The sequence below is a fragment of the Odocoileus virginianus genome, chromosome 23, assembly GCF_023699985.2.
Source record: "Odocoileus virginianus isolate 20LAN1187 ecotype Illinois chromosome 23, Ovbor_1.2, whole genome shotgun sequence".
NCBI lineage: Eukaryota > Metazoa > Chordata > Mammalia > Artiodactyla > Cervidae > Odocoileus > Odocoileus virginianus.
The window spans coordinates 41,838,641-41,866,612 of NC_069696.1; the positions used below are offsets into that span (position 1 = coordinate 41,838,641).

The 27,972-nt window shown below is 45.5% G+C and overlaps 1 protein-coding gene across 2 annotated transcripts in view; it reads left to right on the top strand.

Moving 5' to 3' along the window:
• Nucleotides 1-27,972, top strand: part of LARGE1 (LARGE xylosyl- and glucuronyltransferase 1) — a 593,562-nt gene that overhangs the window by 262,856 nt on the left and 302,734 nt on the right. For both annotated transcript variants that reach the window (XM_070453980.1, XM_070453981.1), the window contains exons 3-4: nt 5,062-5,363; nt 19,860-19,942. In XM_070453980.1, coding sequence (XP_070310081.1) covers nt 5,062-5,363; nt 19,860-19,942 — 385 coding nt within the window. The remainder of the gene's footprint in view (nt 1-5,061; nt 5,364-19,859; nt 19,943-27,972) is intronic.

Consider the following 27,972-nt stretch of genomic DNA (forward strand, 5'->3'; position numbering starts at 1 on the left):
CTCAAGTGGATTCAGAGATTCAAATCCAGTGATAAATTCATGTTTTTTAAGAAGTTTAGGAGGGAGGAGGAAGATGTTGTCAACTGAGATTTCAAATGATGTCTTGTTTGACATTTTAAAAGTGGGCTGAACTGTAGAGCAAAACATATAGGCATTATGTGATAAAGATGTTCTCTGTGTACAAATTGAGTGTAGATCCAAAAAAAAAAAAAAAAACCTGGAAGGAAAGGTAACAGAAAAGCAAAGGTCAAAGGGGCTCAGAAATGAAGGATCTTCTTCACCATGTCTTTATGTGTCCTGCCTCCAGATTTGGTGGGGTGGGTGGAAAGGGGAAACTTGAGTGTCTACTCTGAATAGGCCTGATGCTGGGTAATATGCTTGTCTCACACACACACACACCCATGTCCCCCATTCTACATATGGGGACAGGGAGTCACAGAAGGTAAGCACTTTGCCAGAAGGGAAACCCACTCCAGTACTCTTGCCTGGCAAAATCCCATGGACAGAGGTGCTGGGTGGACCGCAGTCCGTGAAGCCACAGAGAGTTGAAGATGACTGAGTGACTCACACACAACTATAAACGGGCAGCAGTGTTACAATTCAGACTCAGCCTTTTCTTATTCCAAATCCTGTGTTCTCAGGAATAGATGTGATCTGTTTGCTTTTCTTGGCTGTCTCTCCCATTTCCCCCAGCAATTAAGATTATAATGAGGGCACTTTGTAAGTACAGTTGATCCTTGAATGACACAGGTTTGAACTGCACTGACCCTCAACATGCAGATTTTTTCCACAAATACGTATCTCAGTACTACATGATCTGAGCTGGTTGAATCTGCAGGTGTGGAACCACACACACCAGTGGACCTGTCTTGGTGACTAGTGTATAGACTGCTTGGTTGAATTCAGGTGATGAGTTGCACGTGGGGCAGGCTATGTACTCGGCATGTGTATTGAGCTGGAATTTTATCTAAGCTGGATTGGAGGGGAAAGCTTCCCCACTGCCGGCATGACAAATGATTGCTGTGGGTACAGTAGTTTCCATAGGCCATAAAGTCCCATGTGATGGGAGAGACCAGGGTCCAGAAAGCATCACAGAGATTTCAGGCCACTTCTAAGAGAAGAGAGCTTGCACTGTCCTAACTCTCCGCTCACTGACCTCCAGAGGGTTAGGAGAAGCAGGAGCAAAAGGGGCAGGAGCCAGAGAGGAGAGGAGTCCAGGAACAGAAGCCAGAGTCAGGCTGAATGAAACTGGAATGAGTTGTGAACGTGGCAGGGCAGTGGGCCCCGGCGTCTTGATTTCTGCCCGCGCAGCACTGGATGGGTCGCTCGGGCTAGAGACGGAGGGTCCATCTGTACTCGAGCTCCTGGGAAGTTAGAGCCGAGAAGCATTGTTGGGGCACGTCTCCAGGACACTCCCTGTCAGAATGAAAACCAGCTGAGGAAGGTGAAGGCTCCTGCTCAAGGGGACACACCGTTCAGACAAACACACATACAAGCCAGCAATTCCAGTTCTTTTTTTTTTAATTGAAGGATAATTGCTGTCCAGAATTTTGTTTTCTGTCACACCTCAACATGAATCAGCCATGGGTATTCATATATCCCTTCCCTTTCGAACCTCCCTCCCGTCTCCATCCCTGCTGTTTACTGAGCACTTCTTAGGTGCCAGGCACTGGGCACAGTCAAGCATGTTGCTTTCTCCAACATCAGCTCTCCCCTCCTTGAGGCCTGGCTTTTATTACTGTATTATTTTTATGTGACTTCATCGATGACAAATTTATGGAGTTTTATGGTAGAGAAGATACCTGCAAGTCTTTGAGAGCTTTGTTTGGTCAAAAAACAGCTGGGATTTAAAGCAGGAAATGGACACAGGTTACCGAAAAGTATTTTCCCCCTCACTACCCAGGATTTAGAATTGCTTCGGGATTACATAATTGTGTCTTTAACGAACATATAATCAAAGAATTAGGAATAACGCAAAATGCGGAGCTTTGGGGAGAGGAGCTAGAGGAAGTGACCGGGTCCCCATGGGAGCCCTGTTTGCTTCTCTTTTTTGCCTCTGGATGAAATTTGACCTGCCTAAGGGTGAAGGGAAGACGGTGCAGGGATGCCACATTTCAAAGAGAAAGTTTGCTGGCCACTTGCTCCCAAGGACCACTCAGAGAACAGCCGGTATTCAGTAGATGGAGAGCCCTCAGCGCCCTAATCTACATCATCAGCTCATTTTGGCCATAACCACCTGCACTCCTTGGACAGGGGTTGCAGGAACTAATTGACACCAAATGCCTTCCAATGAGAGGCCAAATGGTTGATATTTCAGTGTCTTACTTACACTTCCTATCATCCTTGCAGGGTGAGCGTTTCCATTCTCATTTCAGAGAACGGAAAACCAAAGTTGAGAGCATTTAATCCCTCTATAGAACAAGTTTATTAGAGTTTCCATTTGTTATATTTTCTTCCAGAGCTTCTGGGATCCTGAAGGCTCTGAGTGGGCTTCCAGAGCCTCCTGGGTTCCTCCCCAAATATGCCACAGTCCTTTCAGCAAAGAGGAGACACCAGAACAACTATACCTCCAATTCAGGGCCTAAATGCAGGAGCTCGGCCACATGCAGTCACTGAGACCTTGTTTCCTGTCAGCACGAGGGGAACATGGCTTAAGCTTTTAGAGGCTCAGTTCCCTCATCTGTAGTGGGGACACCAATTGCCACCTGCTTGTGCTGTGATAACCCAAGACATTACCAGTGTCAACTACCCAGCCCCACACAGAGTCATAGCAGGGATAAAGCCTAACTGTCCTGCCCACTGATGGAAGCCACGTGGTCATCTTCCTCACCTCTGCTGGAAGGGTCGATGTTGGCTGAGGAAACACAATTGCTATTGCTGCCTTTTCTTCTTCATTTTCAGTGAAACTAATTTGGTTTTACCAAGCAAGGAGACAGGTTTCAAAAGCCTGGGTCGAGCTTGTAATCAGAGAGCTTGGGAACAATACAATCCTAATCAACCTGTGATTTCACGTCCCCACACACTCTGCCTCGGCCTTTGATCTGTGGTCCCGAGGAGTGGAATTCAGTGAGTCATATTTGCTGTGTGGATGGCAGAGGACCGGAGCTCAGGTGTTTTACCCTGAGGTGATTAGGAGGGAAAAAAGGAGTTGTGTTTGTGCAAACCCAGAGACACATCAAAAGGCCCTGGGCAGAGGCCGGCGCAGCAAGGCAACACAGGTGAAACTCACAGGGTGTAATTCATCACAGTCTTTGATCCTCAAGGTTTGTGAGTCACAGAGTCTCCCTGGGACAGTCTGCAAGCTCAGTGGGGTCTGGGCAGGAAGGAGAAAAACTCCAAGTGGAAAAAAAAGAGCGTGTGTTTTTTTTTGTTTTTTTTTTTAGCAGGCGGCTGAGAGGGTAATTTTCTAGAGACGTGATTTTTGTTTGGTTGTCTCTGAGCAGCTGTGTTGTAGCTGGATCCGGGATTTCTGCAGCATGGGACAGTTTGGGGTGTGTCTTGTATCCCTGCGGCTCCTCAACCATAAGACTGCATTGAGCACCTACTGTATACAAGGAGTTATGCTAAGTATCCTTAGAGATGGGGCTTTCGTATTAATTTTTAAATTCATGGCTCTCTATGTGGCCTTTTACGGAACTGCATTTAATTGGAGCGTGCACAGGCTCTGAGACAAGAGTAACTTGGGTACAAATTCTGATCCCCCTGCGTTCCGTTTGTGTGACTTTGGGAGACGTAGTTGCCCTCTCTGTTTGGTTCTGACTGTGTATAGACTGTTTCTGGCATTCAGTTACATGATTATGCTCCTGCTTCCTTCTTCCTTTCTGCACGTAACTATCTTACTCTTGGCATGGACAGAGGCATCCACCATGCCAGCATTTATCAGATATAATGTTACCACAAAGATAAGTAAGACCCAGTTTCTATCCTTATTAAGCTCTCCATCTTCATAGGAAACATAGTAAAACAATTTACCAAATCCAGTATGATAGGTACATATTGGTCTTAGTGTTGTGTTGAAATATGCTGATAGATATTTTATCTGAAAATTGAAGAAGGCTTCCTTTGAGAGATGATACTTCAGAAACTGGGTTTTGAAGGATGAATACGAGTTTACGTAGGAAGAACTAAATAAACTTAGTAGTTAATATTTCTCTTTTTATTTCTTCTCTTCCTTTTGTTCTTCTCCACTTCCTCCTACCCACCCCCATTCTTCTTCCCTTCCACCGCCTCCTCCTTCATATTCATACTTTATTGCTAACAAGAATATTTACCTGGAAATGTGCCCAGTAGGGAAAAGAAGACAGTGGATTTAATTAGGAAAATTACAATTGTCTTCTCTAAACAGTCTGTTAGTTGTTTTTTTTTTAATTGAAGTATAGTTGATTTACAATATTGTGTTTCCTCTGTACAACAAAGTGAATCAGTTATACATACATACATATTCTTTTTCATATTCTTTTCCATTATTGTTTATTACAGGGTTTTGTATATAACTCCCCATGCCATACAGTAAGACCTTGTTTATTTTATATATCGTAGTTTGAATCTTCCAATCCCAAACTCCTAATTTACTCTCCATATCCCTTTTCATAACCTAAGTTTGTTTTCTAAGTCTCTTGAGTCTCTTTGTGTTTCATAAATAAGTTGGTTTGTGTCATATTTTAGATTCTACATATAGTAGATATCATATGATATTTGCCTGTGACTTAGTATGATAATATCCAGGTCCATCCATCTTGCTGCAAATGGCATTCTTTCTTTCCTTCCATGGCTGAGTAATGTTCCCAAGTGTATGCTCCACAGCTTTATCCTGTCAATGGGCTCTTAGGTCTCGGCGATTGTAAATAGTTCAGCAGCATGTTAGTTTTTTACCCTCACGGCAAGTCATTCTGTTTTCAACTCTGTTCCCAGTTCACTCTGGATGCATACATTTATAACTCACTCTCCACCTGCTTCCCCTTCTCAGTGGGACTGTGAAAGGAGTCTGGATGTCCCGGGTACGTGGTGGGGCTCGCGTTGTTTTCCTCCACCTTAACTCCTCGCATCTCTCCGTGCCCACAGATGGGAAGCCGGTGTCTCTGTCCCCGCTGGAGGCCCAGCCGCACAGCCCCCGGTACACTGCGTCCAGCCAGCGGGAGCGCGAGAGCCTGGAGGTGCGCGTGCGCGAGGTGGAGGAGGAGAACCGTGCCCTCCGCCGGCAACTCAGCTTGGCCCAGGGCCGCAGCCCGTCCCACCGGCGTGGCAACCACTCTAAGACCTACTCCATGGAGGAGGGCACCGGCGACAGTGAGAATCTTCGCGCCGGCATCGTGGCGGGCAACAGCTCTGAGTGCGGGCAGCAGCCGGTGGTGGAGAAGTGCGAGGTAAGGAGCCTTGGGAACCTTCCAAGGACCCAGCCCCCCATTGCCCACCCTGGCCCCTGGCCAGCGCCTCCTGGAAGCATGGCCAGGGGCCTGGAAAGAGCTGGCACGCTTGACTCAGGCCTGGGCATGAACCTGGCCTGATTACTCATTTTGCCTGGCAGATTGCTTAAGCCTCAGCCTCAGTTGTCCTCATCTGAAAAATGTGGATAAGAAAGCCTGCACCACAGAGCTATTAAGAGCAGCCAGTTGATGGAAACTGCTGCTTGTTTCTTTGTGGCTCCTTTTGGCATGCTCAGAATTTCTAGCTGTCATCCTGGGGGCCCTGTTTCTTAGCCTCCAGTGGGAGTGGTATCCCTGGCCTGCGGCCCAGGTGGGCAGTTCCCTGGACCTCATTCTCACTATACACCCAGCTTCTGTAATTCAGAACCAGAGACTTGCTCATCTAAAGCAGTTTTTTGAACTTTGATGGCTTTCCATCATTTTCCCCCTTTTAGGGCATGCTGGCTTTCTTAGCAACTCTTCGGTCGTTTGAAAAACTTACCCACTGCCCCTCCTTGCTGCCCCTCAGCCCCCTCCTTCATACATCTGTGCTTATGTGTGCGCTGAATGTGCATGAGGACACACACTCACACACACACACACACACACACACACACACACACACACACACACATTTTCTGCTTCCAGTCCTAGTGGAGGGAAATTAGAGCATCTCTGTTGAGAGTTGGTCACTCAGTCGTGGCTGACTTTTTGAGACCCCATGGACTGTAGCCCTCCAGGCTTCTCTGTCCATGGGATTCTCCAGGCAAGAATACTGAAGTGGGTTGCTATGCCCTTCTCCAGGAGATCTTACCGACCCAGAGATCGAACCTGGGTCTCCTGCATTGCAGGCAGCTTCTTTACCATCTGAGCCACCAGACAAACCCCTCCTTGTTAAGAGCAAGACCTTTTGCGATAAAGAAGCCTGAGTTTGTTTCCCAGCTCTGTTGGCTTTTGCTGTGAGTGCTTGAACAAGTCACCTAGCCTCTCTGAACTTCAGATGTGCCTCCTCAATAAACTTTAGAAAATAACACCTGCTTCATGCAGTATTGTGAAAAGGAAGTGGGATGGCCAGAGAAAGCCACAAATACTGTCTAGTACAGACTGTGTTTTCAATTGTGGATTATTTTTGTTATTTTTAGTTAGCTACAGACAGGTATTACCTGATGTTTGTTTATTCCATTTCCTGACCACATTCTCATAATGTTTAGACTTTGAACTCCCTGAAGAGAAAAGAGTTTGTGAACTATAAGATGTTATTCATGTGAAGAGGGTTTTTAGTGATGTCAGTGAGACTGTGTAGTATGTCATAAGCAGATACAGGGCTTAGTTATGAAGTGGTGTAGACTCAGGTCTATGCAAGGTCAGGGAGGGGATTCTAGACTATAATGGTCAGGGAGAGGACTGGAAGATTTCTTGTGGATTCTCCAGGCTGGTTGAAGTGTGGGCTAGTGGAGAGGTGGAGAAAGGTAGATGGAGGATGTCCTATGAGGATTGTGTGTGTGAGTAGGAAAAATGTGAAGTGAGACTCTGTCAAGCAAGAGAGGATTTAGGGCATGGTGAGATGGTTGATCGGGTGAGCCCAGAGAACCCGGGCAGGGAAGTGGCTGCAGTATCGTCATCATTCATCCAACAAGTATTTGTTGAGTCTCTGTTGCAGATCTCACACTGTTTTCTGTGCTAGGAAATAGCAGTGATGGGAAAAGAGACAAAATTCCCTTTCTTCTGGCTCTTACCTTCTGAGGTGGGAAGTCAGGAAGAGATGATGGACAAAAAGAGAAATCCCATTTGTTCCCAAACTCAGGTTTGTCTGCTCACCATTCAAAAGTCAATAATTTGAGAGGCAAGTATTAATAGAAAGGAAAGATGCTTTAATCCTAGATCTGGCAATCTGGGGAGAAGGTGGACTTGGGACCTGAGCCCGACTCTGAAGATTGTGCTCTGTCTTGATAGTTTTTTTTTCCTTAATAAATTTCATTTTTGTTTCACTTTGTAAAAAAATTTGTTCATTTATGTATGTATTTTTGGCTGTGCTGGGTCTTCACTGCTGTGTGCATGTTTTTTCTAGATGTGGCCAGCGGGGACTACTTCTCCAGCTTGAACGGGCTTCTCACTGTGGTGGAGCGTGGGCTCTTAAGTGAGGGGGTCAGTAGTAGTGACGCATAGGCTTAGTTGCCCCACAGCATGTGGAATCTTCCTGGACCAGGAATTAGCCCATGTCCCCTGTATTGGCAACTGGATTCTTCATCAGTTGACCACCAGGGAAGTCGTGCAGGTTTTAAAGGAGAAAGGGGAGAAGGAGAGAATCTCATTGAGTCATCGAGGCAGGAAGTTGGATTCTGCATCCTTTTCCATCATGTGACTGACTCCTCCAAGTGTTATCTTGCCTGCAGGGTCCACCTGCCAGATTGCTTGGGGGTGCTGTTGGGGAGTAGAGAGCCAGCTAGTCATTTTGTTAACTGCATAATTCTTCATTCTTCCTTCTATCTAGGAAAAGAATCAGTGGGTTAGGCAAGGCATGGTATGCATTCAGGACTGCATAAGACCAGAATTATGTTAAATTGCCTAGTGATCTGCTTCCTGTAATTAGGTACTGACTGTATGCCAGGCCCAGTCTCATTTAATTGTCCACCACCATTGCCAGTGGCCTCTGTTACGGAAGACCTCTGTTTTACATCTTTGAAAATGAGCACTTAGCAACTTTAACAGTTAAATTCTCATGATCTGGGCTGATCTGGGGTGGGCCCTAACTTGGGGATCGTCTTTTCCTGCCTGAGTGAAGGCTGGTTTGATTTCTTTCAGATTCTCTGCTCTTGGCTTATGGTCCTGACATCAGTTTAGAATGTGGGCTGGCCCGGGGGAGGAAATGCTTTTCCTCGAATGTGTTTACATTATTATGACTCAGACCTACTTAAACCACTGGGTAAGATTAAGGAGGTGAAAAATAGAAAAGGAAAAAATGGGAGGGTGCGAATGTAACAGAGAGTGAAAACAGAGGATTCCTCTTCCTGCTGTTGCCTGTGTGGTCATTGGCTTCCTTCTGCTCAGCTTTCTGAGATACACGTATCCTATTTCTAAAGAGGGCTTCTGCCCCAAGTGCCCCACAAAATAGTATGGGTGAAAGACCACTGGCTTTTTAGTCCTGCAAATAGGTTCATCTGTATCATTTTTCTAGATTTCACATACATGTGTTGATATGTAGTATTTGTTTTTCTCTTTCTGACTTCACTCTGTATGACAGACTCTGGGTTCATCCACATCTCTGCAGATGACCCAATTTCATTCCTTTATATGTCTGAATAATATTTCACTAACATATATATGTACCACATCTTCTTTATCTGTTCGTCTGTCAGTGGACACTGAGGTAGCTTTCATATCCTGACTGTTATAAATAATGCTGTGATGAACACTGGGGTGCATATGTTTTTGATGGATGAGAGGGAGATCCAGGAGGGAGGAGTTATATGTATACATGTAACTGGTTCACTTTGTCATATAGCAGAAACAAACACAACACTGTAAAACATTATAGCCCAATTTTTTTAAAAAGGCTTTCAAAGTGAGAGACAGGAGCCCAAATCTGGCTCCCTTCCTACCTTGATGGTGGTGAGGCTCTGAGCATTTTACATCACTCTTCTCTGTGTTGGTTTCTTTGTTTGTATGTTATGGATTAAAATCAAGTTCTTGCCTCAAACTGTTTCAGTGGTAACAATGTATACTAGAACTTTCGGCAAACAGTAGCATCATTAGTTGTGTTAGTAGTTGATTTCACTGTGGTTTATCAAACAATTCCAAGTAACAGCTGCTTTGCACCTTATTTCTGTTTACATGTAAGAAGTGTGGAGGCTGTTGGTGTAGGGATGTTCATATCTGGAATGCAGTCTTCCTTTATCTTTTCACCGAGCTGGCTTGACTGGCATTCTCAAGGTCATTGCATGGTCTTTAATGACTGTCAGAGCTTCAACTATGTCAGTCACATTCCAGCTAGCAGGAAGGGTGAGTATATCAGCTTGCTTTAAGAACATGTCTTAGAAATTTCACAGTCAGTCCCTTTTAGATCACACTGGCAGAATTTCATTTAGCTGGTACCTTTAGCTGCCACCTAGCTGCAAGGGAGCCTAGAAAACAGTTTTTTTTTTTTTTTTTTTTAAGGAAACCATATTCTCTGTTAACATTTTGGAGTTCCGCTACTAGAAAGTGAAAGTGTTAGTCACTCGGTTCTGTCCAACTCTATGTGACCCCATGGACCATAGTCTGCCAGGCTCCTCTGTCCATGGAATTCTCCAGACAAGAATACTGGAGTGGGTAGCCATTTTCTTCTCCAGGGGCTCTTTCAGACCCAGGGAACAAACGCAGGTCGCCTGCATTGCAGGCAGATTCTTTACCATCTGAGTCATCAGGGAAGCCCTTGGCTACTAGAGAACCAATATTATGGTTACAGTGAACATTCTCTGTCAAGTTAGTAGTTACCAAACTGGTTTGTACATTAGAATTACATAGCCAAACATGCATAGTCATGGAACCCATCCATCCTACTGATTGAGAATCTCTGAGAATGGGGCCCAAAATTTAAGTATTAAAATTTTGTATCCAAGTGATTCTGAGATAGTAGAAACTGTTTGGAAACTACTGTTTCCCTGGTGGCCCAGACGGTAAAAGCGTCTGCCTACAATGCAGGAGACCTGGGTTCAGTCCCTGGCTCGGGAAGATCCCCTGGAGAAGGAAGTGGCAACCCACTCCAGTACTCTTGCCTGGAAAATCCCATGGACGGAGGAGCCTGGTAGACTGCAGTCCATGGGATCACAAAGAGTTGGACACGACTGAGCGACTTCACTTTCACTTTCACTCTCAAAGTATGCTCTTTGAGAGATAAAGATCTTCAGCTTGTTGCTACCATAACTTATTTTTTAGTCTTTTGCACCTGAGAATTAGGTTTTCTGCATTTATTTATTGAGCACACTCCATGGCATGTGGGACCTTAGTTCTTTGACCAGGGATTGAACCCATCCCTGCTCAGAGTCTTAACCACTGGAGTGCCAGAGAAGTCCTTGTCCATTTATTATACCCTTTGTGTGTCTTGATAATGTTACTTCTTAGTTATTTTTTTGGTGGAATTCACTTGTGATGAACCCTGGATTCTGTTCAGAGGTTCCACAGATGAATTAACAAGTCCTGGCCTGCTGGCATCTTATTTCAATGTTGTCTCTTCCAGGGGCACACGTGCCCCGAGATGCTGGCTTTAGACCTATTAACAGGATGCTTCTTCTGTTTCCATCATTTGGCATCTTTAAAGATTTTAGGGAAAATTCCATAGAGGCAAACAAGGAATGTCAGTCAGCGGAGTCAAAATAGATTCCTCCTCCTTCAGCAGCACTTGTGCTCACAAGTGCTCAAGCTGGTCCTGACGCCCTGTCAGCGTGCAGGGCCTCGTAACCAGGGGTGTTGTCATCGTCTCTGGTGGCGCTGAAACTTCTCTGGGCTGTGACGAGTATTTCTGAAAGCCCTTCTGTGACAACGCCTGGGCTGTCAGCGGAGATAGCTGGTGATGGAAACCAGGGCCTTTTCCCAGACCTTGTGCCCTCTTACCGTCTCCTAATGATGTCCCCTTCCAGTCGCTGCTGCCCGTTTTCTTCCTGCATATTTCTGTTGTCGGGGCAGCTTTGCTTCCATGAGGGACTGGTTTCTCTGTGTGTCTGGGCTTGGAACAGAATGACCCTCTTGATCTCCACTTCAGCCACTGTTCGTACAGATGTGTGCATTTTTCTTGCGTTTCTGGTTCTGGACTATTCTGGGAGTCAGCCATGGTTCAGCAAAAAAACTGTAAACTGGACTCAGAATGTCCCACCAGAAATCTTTACGTTGCCACTCACTAGCCATGTGACCTGGGGCAGTTCAGTTTCTCTCTTGGAGTCGGTTTCATTATTACGAAGTAAGAATAATAATGTGTCCTTCCCTGTGCATTTGTGAGGATGAAATGAGATAGCAGGTGGGACAGTAACCCTGGATGGGTGTCACATATGCTTATTATGAATCTTCCAGTTCCCAACTGCTGCCTAAGAGATCACCTAAAACATAATGGCTTAAAACAACACCCATCATTTTGTTAGCACTCATGGTGTCTGTGGGTGAGGGATTTGAGAAGGGCTTAGCTGAGTGATTCTGGTGGGTAGAAGGGCCCATGCAGTTGGTGGCTGGAGCTGGAATGGCGGGGGTTGGAGCTGTGGGCACTGGCCCAGCGTCTTTCTTCACTGTTACAGATTTGAGGCCTTCCATGCGGTATCTCTGCGTGGCTGGTTTGGGCTTCCTCACAGCATGGCAGCTCCAGGATGGTCAGCTACTTCCAGCAGCTGATGGCTTTAAGGCCGAGTATTCAGTGAGCAAGGCAGAACAGAAACACGTTAATGACCTGATCTCAAAAGTCACCATGTCACTTTTGTCCATAGTATAGTCTGCTGGTTGAAACAGTTACAAAATCCCACCCACTTTGAAGGGAGAAGGGCATACACCCCATCTCTGAATGGAAGGAATGACAAAGAACTGAAACAGCAGCAATTGATACTATTATTATGGAAAGTCAGGTGAATGGTAGTGGCTGATGTCAGACCACTGCTTTAAGAAGTATCTCTTTCCTTCTATCCCATGCTTTGAACTGTATTCAAAAATTTAATAGCAATGGAATAATAACAAAAGTGAACATGTATTGAGTCCTGCAAGTGTAGGAAACGGCATGCTAAAACTTACATGAAATATCTCATTTAATCTGCATAACATATGTTTTTCTTTTTATAGGGTAGAAAGCTACCACTGAGAAAAGTTGAATAATTATGGCAATGTCATACTGCTAGGAAGAGGTGGAGGTCACGTTTAAACCTAGGCAGTTTGCTTCCTAGAGCCTATGCTTTGAACCACTGTGCTGAAAAGTGAATTAGAGCTACTGGGACCAGTGCTCCATCAGCTCAGAGCTGCAGTCCTTATTCTCTGCCTGACAGGTGCCTCATCTCAGAAGGCTTCTGGGTGACAGGCATGAATGATGTGGGGGTCACCTTTCAGCTTGGGGGCTGTCGCAGCCCTGTGGGGGTACTCATTCCTCTGTGGTCTAAGCAAAGACCTGGCTGTTCTTTAAAAAGAAGTTGGGTTGTTTTACGGTGCCTGCCAGATTGTGACTGCATTTGTCAGCTCAGTAGGAGTTGAGCATTTTGCTTTAGGTTTTATGTTTATAAACCTTGACACCTCTTACCTGCATTTTCTGGGCCCCTAACAAACCCGACAGAATTTTGATCTGTCTTTTTGTTTTTACTTCATCTTTAGGGTCTTTCTGTAATTACCTCACAGTGAAGGGGTTTGTCTGACATCTTTTCATACACCGTGTCGCTATTGGAAGATACTCATACAGCCTTTGGATTCACATTTCATTAGCTTCATATGTTATCTTTGAGGGTCCTTCATGGACATAAATCTGCTCAAATATTTTCCCCTAAATGTCGAGCCCTTGAACTAGGGAACCTTGTACTAGAAGGTATCTCCACATGAAGCCGCTTCAGTCTTGTCCCAATTTCTGCCACTCCATGGACTATAGCCCACCAGGCTCCTCTGTCCATGGGGTTTTCCAGGCAAGAATACTGGAGTGGGTTGCCATTTCTTCCTCTAGGGGATCTTCCTGACTCAGGAATTGAACCCGAGTCTCTTGGATCTCCTGCATTGGCAGGCAGGTTCTTTATCATTAGCACCACCTGGGAAGCCCACTGGACTGTACCTAGTAGGACTTTTTTCTGCAGTGATTTTCAGGGACCCAAGCTCTAAGTGTGGCCTTTCAGATGCCCCCTTGAGTATATTATTTATTGCTTTGGGGCAACTTACTCCCAAAACTTAACAGTTTTATGCCACATGCATTTTATTAGCTCATAGATTCTGAAAATTGGGAATCTGGGAGCAGCTTAGCTGGGGATTGTGCCTCCAGGTCTCTCCTGAGTTTGCAGTTCAAGCATCTACTGGGGCTGCTTCAGCCGAAAGTTTGATCAGGGCTGGGGCATCTGTTTCAGAGCTGGCTCACTGGCCTGGCTGGGGGCCTCTGAATCCCTCTTTTTATAAAGGAGTCACTGAGGACCAGAGAGGTTAAGTCACTTTTCCAGGATCACCCAGCTGGCCAGAGGAAGAGCTAGGGCCACGTCTGGCTCTTCTGACTTCCAGGGCTTTACTGTTGTGCAGGAGAGGCCCGCATTCCATGTTCTCCTCCCTCTGCCTTTTCCTCACCCTGGAGGAGTCATCGGCTCCAAGGCCATGGCAGACTGGGGTAGCTGTGGGCAGAGCACTGCCTCTCCTTGTTCTGTAGAAGTGAGAGGGATGGTCCTCCTCAGAGCAAGTCGGAAACAGATTCTGTGGACACTCCTCCTCCTCTCCCATCGGAATCACAGCTAACGTCTGTGGGGTGTTTAACCAGAAACACTCCTCAGAGAGCTTTAGGTAGAGTGGTTCTTGAGTTGGGGTCCCTAGACCGGCAGCGTCAGCATCACTTGGATGCGGGAAATCCTCAGGCTCCTACAGAACCTCCTGAATGAGGAACTTGGGGGGAGGGCCCCCGCGCTCTGTGTTAACAAACCCTCCAGGGCTTCTGATGGATGTTAGAGTTTGAGGACCACTTATCCTCAACAGCCCCTTGAGGGTAAGTAGTATTATGTCCCCATTTTACAGATGAGGAAGGTAAAGCCAGGGGGCGATGCCCAGCTTCTCTTTGCGCTGCGTATGCAGTCAGTGACGTGAACAAGCATCAGTTCAGTCATGCACTTATGTGTCTGATCCCCTCAGTTTTCCAGTGGGATGTCTATTTTTATCTCCATTTTACAGGTGAGCCAATGAGGTTCAGGGACATAAAGCAGCTGTTCCAAGATCACACGATGACTTGTGTTGACATTGCAGCTCAAACCAAGGTCTCTCTACCCTTGTTGGGTTTTCCCCACTAACTGGGGAAATGGACTGTGCAGCCAGCTATGTGCCTCTCCCCAGCTGCCGCAACAGCATCTATCCTCTGCGAGGTCCTGCCTCCCCACCCCTGTCCCCAGGAGCTGCAGTCCAGAATCTGGACCTAGCCTTGACTTTCCCCCCACTCCACATCACTTGCTAGCTAGCATTTAAATAGGTTTCCCTCTCACTCCCACAGGCTCGCAGTTAGCAGAGGCTTTCACTGCATTGTGCCCCCAGGCAGAATGCCCCGAGGGGAGTACCTGAGCTTTAGGTCTCTGCTAATGGTGTCAGTGGTGGAAGCAGGGCGAGCAGAGTGGTATTTACTTCTGCCCAGGCCGCAGCTTGCCACGTCCCTTATTAGTTTGGTCTGAATTTCATTTGGGATAGCGGCTCTTCTTCTCCTGCCTGCATGTATGAGCAGATAGCCTTATGGGACTCTCTCCTCTTGGAGGGCAGTTCTCTCTCAGGTTATGGGGAGGCTGACATAGCGATGAATCCCTGCTGACTCTGGAGATTGGAGTGAGTGTTGCCCTGGTCTAGTAACTGCAGTGTCTTCTGCTGGAAGTTCATCCTGCATCCGCTTGGTCTCCATGCTGCTGGCTGGGGGGGGGGGGGGGCGGGGAAGGGACACTGAGCCTGTGGACATAGGAGCATCCGCAGTCTCTGATGGGGTTGTCTGGTTGACTGTATTTCTCCCTCTTCACTTGACCCGGGGAACAAAGGCCAATTGACCTTTCTCTCCTTTGAGCCCAGGACAGTGCCTGGCACATCAATCTCTCTAAAGGCACCTATGTCATGTCCAAATTCTTCCTGCAAGCCCCGAAAGTGAAGGTCACTTATTTGACCCCAGTGGCATCAGGAATGAAGCCCAGTTCACAGCTCTGGCACTCTTACCTGTATCTCCAGGTACAGCTTGCAGCATCGTATTGATGACTAAAGGAAGAAAGCAGGAAGCTTTCCTTATAAAAAATCTTGTGGTCCCTATGTCTGAGAATTTTGTAGAGTGCCTTAACATTTATTTAAGTAAAAAAAAAAAACAAATTATGTTGGCTGCACTGCATGGGTTGTAGAATCTTAGTTCCCTAAGCAAGGATCAAACCCAGCCCTCAGCAGTAAAAACACTGAGTCCTAATCACTGGATCTCCAGGGCATGTCCCTTCCAATTTATACCTACGATTTATCCATTCTCAGGTTTGTTATTTGGATGCCCTTCTGCCTTGCTTTGCCTTAGGGATCAGTGATACATCTATGGATGCCCCGAAGTCATCAGAGGTCCCATTCTAGCCCCCAGGATAAGTGGGGTGCTGAGGAATAGTCACCAGAATTAGTCAGGTCCCAGCAAGAAACAGGAGGCACACTCAGAAAAGGTGGGGAGAGGATTTAACACGGGGCCAGAGGCATGGGCAGGATTCAGGGGAACCAGTGAGGGTTGTAAAGTTCCCAGGAGGGAGTCACCACAACCCCTAGGCCTGCGGGGGCAGGAGGAGGACTTGTGGAACCATAACTAGAGGTAAAGCGGGAGAGGGGCTTTGGACTCCTGCTGAGGTCTCCCATTGACCAAACTCAACCAGAAACCAGAGGCAGGAGGAACACTGTTGTTGTTGTTGTTCAGTCGCTGAGTCATGCCTGACTCTTTTCTACCCCATGGGCCACAGCAAGCCAGGCTTCCCTTCCCTTCACTGTCTCCTGGACTTTGCTCAAACTCATGTCCATTGAGTCTGATGCCATCCAACCATCTCATCCTTTGTTGTCCCCTTCCCCTTTTGCCTTGTCTTTCCCAGCATCAGGGTCTTTTCCAGTGAGTCAGCTCTTCCCATCAGGTGGCCAAAGTATTGTAGCATCAGCGTCAGTCCTTCCAATGAATATTCAGGGCTGATTTCCTGTAGGATCGACTGGTTAGATCTTCTTGCAGTCCAAGGGACTCTCGAGAGTCTTCTGCAACACCACAGTATAAAAGCATCAATTCTTCAGTGCTCAGCTTCTTTATAATCCAACTCTCACATCAGTATGTGACTACTGGAAAAACCGTAGTTTTGACTAGACGGACCTTTGTCAGCAAAGTGATGTCTCTGCGTTTTGATACACTTTCTAGGTTCGTCATAGCTTTCCTTTCAAGGAGCAAGTGTCTTTTTATTTCATGGCTGCACTCACCATCTGCAGTGATTTTGGAGCCCAAGAAAATAAAGTCTGTCTCTGCTTCTACTTTTCCCCCTTCTGTTCACCATGAAGTGATGGGTCCAGATGCCATGATCTTAGTTTTCTGAATGTTGAGTTTTAAGCCAGGCTTTTTCACTCTCCTCTTTCACCCTCATCAGGATTTCCTCTTAGCTTTCTGCCATAAGGGTGGTGTCATCTGCATATCTGAGGTTGTTGATATTTCTCCTGGCAATCTTGATTCCAGCTTGTGCTTCATCCAGCCCAGCATTTTGCATGGTATACTCTGCAGATAAGTTAAATAAACAGGGTGACAGGAACCCAATTAATTTGGTCTACAAAAGGTTCTTGGGGCACAAATCCAGTTGGAAAAGGACAGTGAGTCCAAGATCACACTATATTCAGACTTTCTGACCAATAAAGGCAAGTATGATGTCTACCAAGTATAGGGGAGGAGTGAACACGTGGTCACAGAATCTGATGCTAGACCCTTTCCTTTGAGGGGAGGAACATCCGGGTATCTGGGACCACCTTTAAGCCACCACGTTGAGAAACTTGAAACCCGGACTTCATAGCTTCAAAATGGAAAATTCTCTTAGTGAGGCCATGTATGCACCCCTGGTCCTTCAAGGAACCTTCGTCCCTGTCCCCAGACTGCCCCCACTCCTGCCTCGAGCCCCGCCTCACTCCTGCCATTCTCTTCTGCACCCACAAAATTTGGGACCACCCCGAGCTCTTTCAGGTGCGTGTTCGTGACACTCCAGTTTTCTGCCTTCCTGGGTAGCAGGGCTCTGCGGTGGCGGCTGCAGATGATGAATTTATTCATGGTGGCAGGTGTGCTGGATGAAACTAAAGAGATTGGGAAATTATGTAAAATGTTTGAGAATGTGCGCGTTTGTGCTTACATTTAATGGGGCCATTTAAAAAAGTCCCTGAACCCTGAAGCCAAGACAAAGTTTGATATCTCAGAGGCCGGGTGTTTAAATATTTGCGATTCCAAAGAGCCTGATTCAGCGTGCATTTACCCATTCTTGTTTCCACCCTGGTTATACCTCCCATGGGCAGGCATTTTCCTATTCATCTCCTCCACTATTCAAACAGTGACAGTTGCATATGCCTTACAGACTTTGATTCTGAGTCTTTGGGAGATATTTTCCAGAGATAAGCAGGGCTGTCATCATTTTACAGGTGGGGAAGTTGAGATGTGCAGAAATGAGATTGAAAAGGTGGCTTTGGTGTCCTGTGGGATCTGAGCCTCCTCTCACTGCCCCTCTCCTTCCTTAAAACAGGGTTTCCTAGAGACAGTGCTCTTGACCTTTTGCACATAGGGTGATTCTTTTGGGACCACCCTGTGCATTGTAGAATGCAGAGCAGCATCTCTGCCTCCATCCATAGAATGCCGCTCCTCACATCCCCAGCAGTGACAACCCAAAATGACTTCAGACATCGCCACATGTTATAGGGGAGGCAGAGGGGAGTGAATTACCCCCTATTGAGAACCACTGCCTTCTAGTAGAGTAGTTAAAGTCTTGGACATCTGAGAGTGTGAGTTAATTGGTGTGAGACAGGGCTGGGGCACAGGGTACATTTTTGAGATCTTTGGGGTGTTTCTGACACACCACCAGCAGGGTGAAGAATCTCTTATGCAAAATTCAAATGCCATCTCTCTCAGCCTGTTTCCTGATCTCTAATACTGAAACAGTAACCCTGTACTTGCCTTGTACAGTTTAAACCTGGCAATCTGTGTAAAGTGCTAAGTACTGTACCCAGTATGTACTAATTTGCTCAATAAATATTAGCTCTTAGCATAGTGATCCTTCTCTTCTGTCTTCCCTCGTCTTCCTTCTTGGTCCTCCATATAAGTGTGGAGCAGGGATCCTGCTTCCCTGACTGTGGGGCATTGGCTTGTGTATTGCATGTGTGGGCTGAACATGTCAGGGAGCCAAGGGCAGGGTAGATGGGTCAGGTAAGCAGGTAGGGCCTGATACACAGGGTGAAGTGGGGCGGGGGGGGGGGGGGGTTCTCCATAAAGGGGAGGGACAGCTGCAGGGGTGAGAGGCTCTGAGGATCCTAGAGCTGTGGGTAACCCATAATTTCTCAAAAGTGATGATCTGGAGGAAGCCGAGGTTCAGTACCTGGCACTGAGTGAGTAGCCAGGGTGGAATGAAGATCGTTGGAATTAAAAAGGTCTTGCAAGGGCATCCTAGACTCTTGGTTGGTTTATCCTGGATATGGTTAACCTTTTGGTGATGTCAGGTGGCACAGGCTGACGTAGGTCTGGGGAAGCCTGTTTATGGGGGTGAGCAGGACATCAAAACTGCCCTGCAGCTGGAAGTGGCTGGTGAGGAAAACGGGGAGTCTGGGAGCCAGGCACCACAAGGAAGGGCCATGCATGGTTCTGAAAATGAAGCAGTGCCTATTAAGACCCCTTCTTTGAATTTCAGTATTGGGTGCCCAGGGGAGCATAAAAATCGCAGGCAGCAGAGGGCAGCCAAGTCCAAGGGGTAGCCTGCCCAGTAGCCTGGAACTCTCACTTGAAGAGATGCATTATCTTCATCACCTGTAATTTATTCATGGCACACCAAGATGCCAAGTCACCCCCGTTTCGGAAGCTCAGCTCTCGAGGGCCTTTCTTCTGCGATCAGACTGCAGTGTGCCGCATCTCTGTACTTGACATAGCTCCCTTCCGTGACATCCTGCATGAGTGTGTCCTGACCATCATGTTACAGTCAGCCACCTGATGCTGAAGCTTTCCTGGGTCACCCGGGGTTAATGGGCATGCTGGGGCCCATGCTCTCAAGTGCTTCGGTGAGATGATCCATCCATGTCCCATTGATTCTGCAGCCTTCAGTTCCCTGAATGGTATCCCAGCTGGGCCCATTGGTGTTTCTTGGTTCCCTTTGTCCTGTTATCAGATTGCCCCTGACCTGAGATGTCCTGTGAGAACATTTCCTGAACTCTGAGCCACCACGTCTCCAACTGAGATCCCCGATTGTCAATTCATACATTCGGGTGTATTTCTTTCTCCTCTCTTGTTACCGATTGTCATTGTCTCCAGGCTTGGGGGCACGGAACGCACTGTTTGCCTATTCAAGCCAATTGCCATTTCTCTCGTCCCCAAAATGTAATTGAAAAGAGCCTTAATGGTTTCTAAATGATGATAGCTCCATAAACCGATTAAAAAGGCCTTAATAAAACTGTCTGGAGTTATTCTTCACAGCTGCCGCCAATGTTCCTTGTGTCCCGACCATACCAACAAGATATAGGGCACTTTCTCATGCCGTCAGAAGCACCAGGAAAATCCCTCTCCTCCATCTAATTGCTCCTCTGTTCTCTTCCCAGACAATCCACGTTGCTATTGTCTGTGCCGGATACAACGCCAGCCGGGACGTAGTCACCTTGGTGAAGTCTGTCCTGTTTCACAGGTAAGCATGCCGGTTGTCCTCTGGAGGTTCTCGTGTGTAGCTGCCGGCCTGCGCCTTTCCTCCAAGAAGGGTTAAAGTAAAGCAACATTTCTCATCCATCATTTAAGCTGCCATGAAAATGTAATTATTGTCTGAAGCCCCGGGGAGATTATTGTGTTAATAATGTTTAACAGCAGGGCTGAGGTGCCCTCTCGCAATGTTGAGAATCGTAGCTCTGAGACCTCAAGGGACATTCAAGGACGCTCTGAATTTGTTACTTCAATTTCTTCGTTGGTTTCCTCTGGTTGACAGTCATCAGACCTCTGTTTACACATCCCTGTTGACAGGCTGTGTTGTGGACTGAATTGTGATCCCTTAAAAATGTATCCTTGGGAATCTTAAACCCCAGTAACTCAAACTGCATTTGGAGTTAGGGTCTTCGAAGAGGTAATTCAATTGAAATGAGGTCATATGGGTAGATCCTCATCCGATGGGACTGGGGTCCTTAAAAGAAGAGGAGACAGGACAGAGGCACAGCCATTTGCAAGCCAAGGAGAGAAGCCTCAGAAGAAACCAACCCTGCTGACACTTTGATTTTGAATTTCTAGCCTTCAGAACTAGAGAAAATAAATTCCTATTATTTAAGGCACCCAGTTTGTGGCATTTTGTTGGGGCAGCTCTAGCAAATTTATACAGATGCTTTCGGTTTGGTTCAGTTCAGTTGCTCAGTTGTGTCTGACTCTTTGCGACCCCATGAATTGCAGCACGCCAGGCCTCCCTCTCCATCACAAACTCCTGGAGTCTACTCACATTCATGCCCATCGAGACGGTGATGCCATCCAGCCATCTCATCCTCTGTCGTCCCCTTCTCCTCCTGCCCCCATTCCCTCCCAGCATCAGGGTCTTTTCCAATGAGTCAACTCTTCACATGAGGTGGCCAAAGTACTGGAGTTTCAGCTTCAGCGTCAGTCCTTCCAGTGAACACCCAGGACTGATTTCCTGTAGGATCGACTGGTTGGATCTCCTTGCAATCCAAGGGACTCTCAAGAGTCTTCTCCAATGCCACAGTTCAAAAGCATCAATTCTTTGGTGCTCAGTTTTATTCACAGTCCAACTCTCACATCCATACATGACCACTGGAAAAACCATAGCCTTGACTAGACAGACCTTTGTTGGCAAAGTAATGTCTCTGCTTACTCTATGCCAATGTGGCCCACCCCACCTCCAGGTGTCTCTGACTCTTAGACAGTCCTGCTTCATGTCAAACTGAACTTTTCCAATCTATAGATGGTGTGATGATGTTCTCTGGCACTAGTATATCACCATGGAGACAGTCCTATGAAAGATGGACTCCTCTTTCACTGGAAGTGACCATCCTCTCCTGAGTCACCTCTTCTCCAAGTTAAACACCTGCCGTTTACTTTTCCTTTTTCATGGGACTTTTCTTCTGTCCCTTCACTGTTTTGATGTATATCTAATTATATTCAGAGTATATCCAGAATTGGGTCTACAACTCCAGCTAAGGTTCTTGGTTCCTTCTTTACTTTCTTGCCAAAGGTTTGGATGAAGCTTATCCATAGCTACAGCCACCAGTGTGGAAATGTATCAGATATCCATGGCAGGATCCAGAAGGATCTTAGCAGTAAGAACATTCATGAAAAGCTCCCAGAATTTAACTGAACAGAGATCAAAGTTTTATACCCACATCGAACTGTCAAGAGCATAAACAGAGTTGGGAAAGATGGTGGACATCCAAGACCTAGCCACCCTGCAGGAAACTGGGGTTCGTCTTGTGTCTGCCTTCTGTTGCAGTCCCCCAGCCAGCCTGTCCATTACCGATGCCTCCAGGTTCTCCCTCCTAAATGATTTTCAGTTCCACCTCTTCCTGTTCATCCCCACTGTGACTGGCATAGTTCATGTCTCCATGGACTCTCACCTGTCCTTCCTGTCTCCCTGACCCATCCTCTGTGATGCCAGAATGATGTTTCAGAGATGCTGATCTGATTGCCTAGAACTTTTCAGTGGCTTCTCCTTGCCCAGGATAGAGAATTGAAGCTTTTTGCCGTGGCACGTGGTCCGTCCAGGATCTGATGTCATTCTCAGCGGTGTTCTCCTTCTCCTCCTCACTGTCCGGCAGCACTCGTCTGCTGGTGGCTCCACACCCTGCGCGACGCGCACCCTGCCTGTTGTTTCCTCTTGCTGCCCTACCGTGCCTTCCTCCCCTCCTCCTCCACTCCAAGCTGGCAATCTCCCTTTATTCTTTAAGCCTTGCCGAGGCATCACTTTTTTTCCTGATTTTTTTTTTTTTTGGAGTATAATTGCTTCATAGTGTTATGTTGGTTTCTGCTCTACAATGAAGTGGATCAACTACATGTACACATACATCCCCTCCTTCTTGGACCTCCCTCCCAGCCCCCCATCCCACCCCCAGGTCATCACAGAGCCCTGAGCTGAGCTTCCTGTGCTTTATAGCAGCTTCTATAAAGCACAGTATTTATACTAGCTGTCTTGTTTACACATGGTAGTGTGTATGTCAGTCCCGATTCATCCCAGGCTCCCCATCCCTGACCATACCCCGTGTCCACGTGTCCATGCATCTGCATATCTACATCTACATCTGCATCTCTGTTCCTGCCCTGGAACGAGGCTCATCTGTACGAGTCTTCAGATTCCACATACATGCATTAATATATGATATTTGTTTTTCTCTTTCTGACTTATCTCACTCTATACGACAGACTCTGGGTCCATTCCTGTCTCTACAAATGACCCAATTACATTCGTTTTTCTGGTTGAGTAATACTCCATTGTATATATGTATCATTTCTTCTTTATCCATTCACCTGTCCATGGACACTTAGGTTGCTTCCATGTCCTGGCTATTGTAAATAGTGCTTCAGTGAACAAAGGGGTATGTGTATTTTTTTGAACGATGGTTTTCTCAGGGTATGTGCCTAGTAACCAGAAGCCCACTTGTACCTCTCAGCCTGGGTCACGGCTCCCCTTCTACCAGCCCATAAAGTCCTATGTATTTATTATAATCTTTATTAAATTCTATTTTCTTTATCTATCCATGTTATATCTTCTAGTAGAATCTGGGTCTTCTGAAGACAAGACACCATGCCTTGATTTTCCTATCTTCCCAGTATCTCAGCAAAGTATTATTTACTGCTACTGCTAAGTCACTTCAGTTGTGTCCGACTCTGTGCGACCCCATCCCTGGGATTCTCCAGGCAAGAACACTGGAGTGGGTTGCCATTTCCTTCTCCAATGCATAAAAGTGAAAAGTGAAAGTGAAGTCACTCATTCATGTCTGACTCTTTGAGACCCCATGGACTGCAGCCTACCAGGCTCCTCCGTCCATGGGATTTTCCAGGCAAGAGTACTGGAGTGGGGTGCCATTGCCTTCTCCGAAAGTACTATTTATATGCTCCATAAATGTTTCCTTGTTTAATAACTAAACCTAGGAGACTCTTGAGAGTCCCTTGGACTGCAAGGAGATCCAGCCAGTCCATCCTAAAGGAGATCAGTCCTGGGTATTCATTGGAAGGACTGATGCTAAAGCTGAAACTCCAGTACTTTGGCCACCTGATGCGAAGAGCTGACTCATTTGAAAAGACCCTGATGCTGGGAGAGATTGAGGTCAGGAGGAGAAGGGGACGACAGAGGATGAGATGGTTGGATGGCATCACCGACTCATGTCCAAACCCATGGACATGGGTTTGGGTAGACTCTGGCAGTTGGTGATGGACCGGGAGGCCTGGCGTGCTATGATTCATGGGGTTGCAAAGAGTCGGACACAACTGTGTAACTGAACTGAGGAGCCTGCATTAATAAATAACCTAAAGACATATTTATTCATCCAGTTACCTATTAGCCCAGACTTAATTTGATTTCACTTCACATTCAGGCCGCTATACAGCTCAGTGATTTTCAGCAGGCCATTTCACTCCTTAGACTGGAGTTTTTATATCAGTTAGCTTATATCAGCTAGTTAGGAATCAGTTCACCCCAAAACTTACTTGTTAAAAGACAGCATTTATTTCTTAGCTCAGCTATTTGTACTCATCTCACTTGGCTGGTCCTTGATGGGCTGCCCTGTTCCTGTAGTCAACTGGCAGGCTAACAAAACATCGGGTTGGCTGCCCTCCTGGAGCAGGGAAGGGAGGTGGGAGCTACTGACAAATACATTACAGGGTCAGTTACTGCTGGGGGACTCAGGTCCTCCTGGTAGCTCTGTCCAACTGCCACTGTGCTTTCAGTTGTGCATCTGAGGAGGAAGTGGGAATGTGGAATTAAGAGGAGCCTTTTCCCACAACCCTGGTTTCTGTGCAGTTTTGGGGACTTGTGGTTCTACAGCCTTGATCTGCCGCTTGAAACCAGCCATCATGTAGGCTAAGCATTGAATTAGATGAGTTGTTCTCAGCCTTTATGTATTGGGATGGCCAAAAAGTTCATTTGTGTTTTTAAACATTTTGGCCAACTCAATATTTATTCCTTGTCTGCACTAAAGAACTCAGGTCCCTTCCTGGTTGGGAGAAAAAAAAAAAACCCACTCTTTAAAGAAAAGTATTTGCACGATTGGGCTTCCCAGGTGGTGCAGGGGTAAAGAACTCACCTGCCAATACAGGAGACACAAGAGATGTGGGTTCAGTCCCTGGGTCAGGAAGATCCCCTGGAGTAGGAAATGGCTACTCGCTCCAGTGTTCTTGCCTGGAAAATTCCATGGATAGAGGAACCTGGGGTTGCAGGCCTGGGGTTCAGTCCATGGGGTTGCAAACAGTCGGATACGACTGAGCACAGCAGACATACGTTGTATGATTATAGATAGTTATGCTCTTTCTCAATTATGGCACATTTTAAGATCATAAAAAGTTCTCATGGTAGTATTGGGTGTAAGTACTATTGCAGCTACAATAATGTATATGTACAAACCTAAATAATTCCAGTCGTTGTGGAAATTGTAAGAATCCTATTGAGTATAAACTCTTCCTCCTATAGTAGCTGCAGCACAAAGATGTTCAATTTAGAAATAGCAGTAGTTTTATTATCGGCTGCCTATGGTGGGCCATACTTTCATGGAGGCATGGAGATCTAAGAAGAAAACAAATTCTCAGCATGTGATATGAAAATTCTGCACCCCACATCAGGGCCCGCTTGATTTCCTTGGACTGAGCAGCCAGTTAAGTCCCTCCCATCCTTGGGATTCTACAGATAAGAATGATTCTGTGAATTGATATGCTAGTGATAATGATTTGAGATATCAAGACAAAGGACTTTTGAAAGACATTCCACTCAGGAAGTCCAGCTATAAATAGCTTCATTGCTTCTGAAGCATGTTATGAGGATTAACTAATACATGATTATAAAATACTTTGACAAATGGAGTACCTTCCTAATGTTAATAATATAATAATAGTGGTGCTGGATGCTTCTTTTGGCTTTCACTGTTAATTACAGTAATTAGATTTATTTTCTGGACAAGAGTTTTAGCAAAATTTCATTTAAGGTTTGCTTTGTTACATCAAATCAATTTTTCTGCAGCATGCCTAATGATAGTGGACACACTACATTTTAAAAGATAGGAAAGGAGTGCTATGGGCACAGTTCTTTTATTTTTTTATTTTTTTTTAACATTTATTTGGCTTCATCAGGTCTTTGCTGTGGCATGTGGGATCCTTAGTTATGGCACACGGACTGAGTAGTTGTAGCCTGCGGGCTTAGTTGCCCTGAAGCATATGGGATCTAGTTCCCCCCCGACCAGGGCTTGAACCCGTATCCCCTGCATTGGAAGGCAGATTTTTAACCACTGGACCAACCACCGGGGGAGTTCCTATGAGCACTCTTATATAATGATGCTGGCATTAAACATTGCTATAACCTTTTAGAAAGAAAGTTCATAGTATTATTGCCCAAGATGTTTACCCTATATGACTGCATTAAGGGATTCTGCCTTAAAGGGATAATCCTAACTATAAAGGAAATTTTTTTTGTGAAATACTGCTTATAACCCTAAAAGCTATATTAATACTTAAACAATAAGTCTAAATAATGGAATATCCCTCTTATAGTAAACCATATTCTTAATGGGTTATAAAAAGTATGTTATAACATGGCTAAGTGATAGTTTGTGATATAAAGTAAGTGACAAGACAATTCAAAAACTCATGCTTGTCACTGTTCCACTACATAAATACATGCACACATATGTGTCATGCATGCACATACACATCTCCATGGTTGACATACAGGAGGTGAAAGAGTAGCAAAAAATACATGAAAAATGGAATTTCTGCATGTTATGTTCGGAATGAAAAAAGTACAAATGACTTGGTTTTGTTTTCTCTTTACATACATTTTTGGTCATATCATTTTGCAACCTTTGTAATGAAGAAAAAAAGTGGATGAGAAAAAATCAATACAAGGTATATGTGAGCAAAGATTTACCTCGTTGAAAATAAGACAGTATTGTGTCTTTGTCACCTGGATGGGAGACTATTTAAAGAAAAACTGGGGGAATGCCTGTAACTCCAATCCTAATTGCAAATAAACTGGGAGATATAGCTATTCTGTAAGGAAACTGAGCTTTTAGTGAGCAGAGAAAAAAATAAAAATATTCTTACTTAGTCACTAAGTGCTTACCTCCTGGGCAGAAAGGTGGACCAGCTTGTAAAAAGTTAATATTTGTTTGCTAGGAAGATCTACTTGCTTGCTCACTTCATCACCCTATTGGCAGGAGGAGGCTGGGTGGTTTGCCTTGCTTTTCATATCAAGCAACGTTTTTGTGTGTTTATTTTTAAATTTGTGCCCCTCAAGAGCAGAAAGGATAAAAGAGCATCTTCACAGTCAGTATCTGCCTCTAGTTGTGTTATTGCTTATTCAGGCTTAAACTTGTTATAGAAGTTTCCAGATTCCAGATTCTGCAGGGAGGAACCTAGGATTGAATAAAACAAAGAAACTAGAAGTAGGTTCTGATTCTGGTCTTTATCTGTGAGCTGCTGACCCAGGGAGGTCACTATCCTCTTTGGAGCTTTGTTTTGTTCCCCAGTCTCTCGTAGAGCCCTGTTGTGAATATCAAAAGAGGTAGTCAATGTGAAATGCTTCTGTATTTTATTTATTTAACAAATAGAAGGGTAGTTCTTACTCTGTGGTAGGCTATGTTCTGAGTCTCTTTCAGACACTGATTTACTGAATGTTCATCTAATTCCATGAGGGGGGGGGGTCTACTGGTATTCCCATTTTACAGATGATGAAACTGAGGATCCATATGTAAAGTCATGACTCGGGGTCATAGAAAGGAAAGGCGGAGCTGGGTTTGGGCCCAGACAGTCTAGCTTCAGAGTCCCAGCTCTTGAAAAGTTACTGTTTTGAGTATGATTTATTTTCACTTATCATTTTTGGTGACCACATAGACATTGTTACTATTCCTGTGATCCGTTTCCATCTTTATCCCCCACCCAGGTGTGTATTTTTGAGGTATTAAGTATAAATAGTGGGATTTCTTTTTTGGCTTCCCCATGAAGCATTTAGGATCTTAGTTCCCCAACTAGGGCTGAAACTTGCGTACCCTGCATCGCAAAGTGGACTCTTAGCCAGTAGACCACTGGGGGAGTCCCTGGACTGGACGTTAGTGTTCTAGTAAGACTTCAGAAAATGCATGGGGGAACAAAAAGAAAATCTTCATGAGGTCGTAGATACATTAATTAACTTGATTGCAATGATGATTTCACAATGTAGACATATATAAAAATATCACTTTAAATGTTTCATAGTATTTATCTTGGAAACACTAAGTATATAATACACTTTAAATATACAGATTTTTATTTGTCAATTATACCTCAGTAAATTTCGGGGGAAGAAAATAGCAAGGACATGTAATGTCTTTGAACAGGTAAAAGATGTATGCTATGTAGTCATGCATGTAAAACCAAAAAGAATTAATTCATATAGTTTAGGTCCCAAGGATAGGTCATTGTATTTGACTTTCATCCCAGCCATGTACAAGTGCATACCTACAAATGGATGAGGAAACTGAGGCTCAGAGGTTA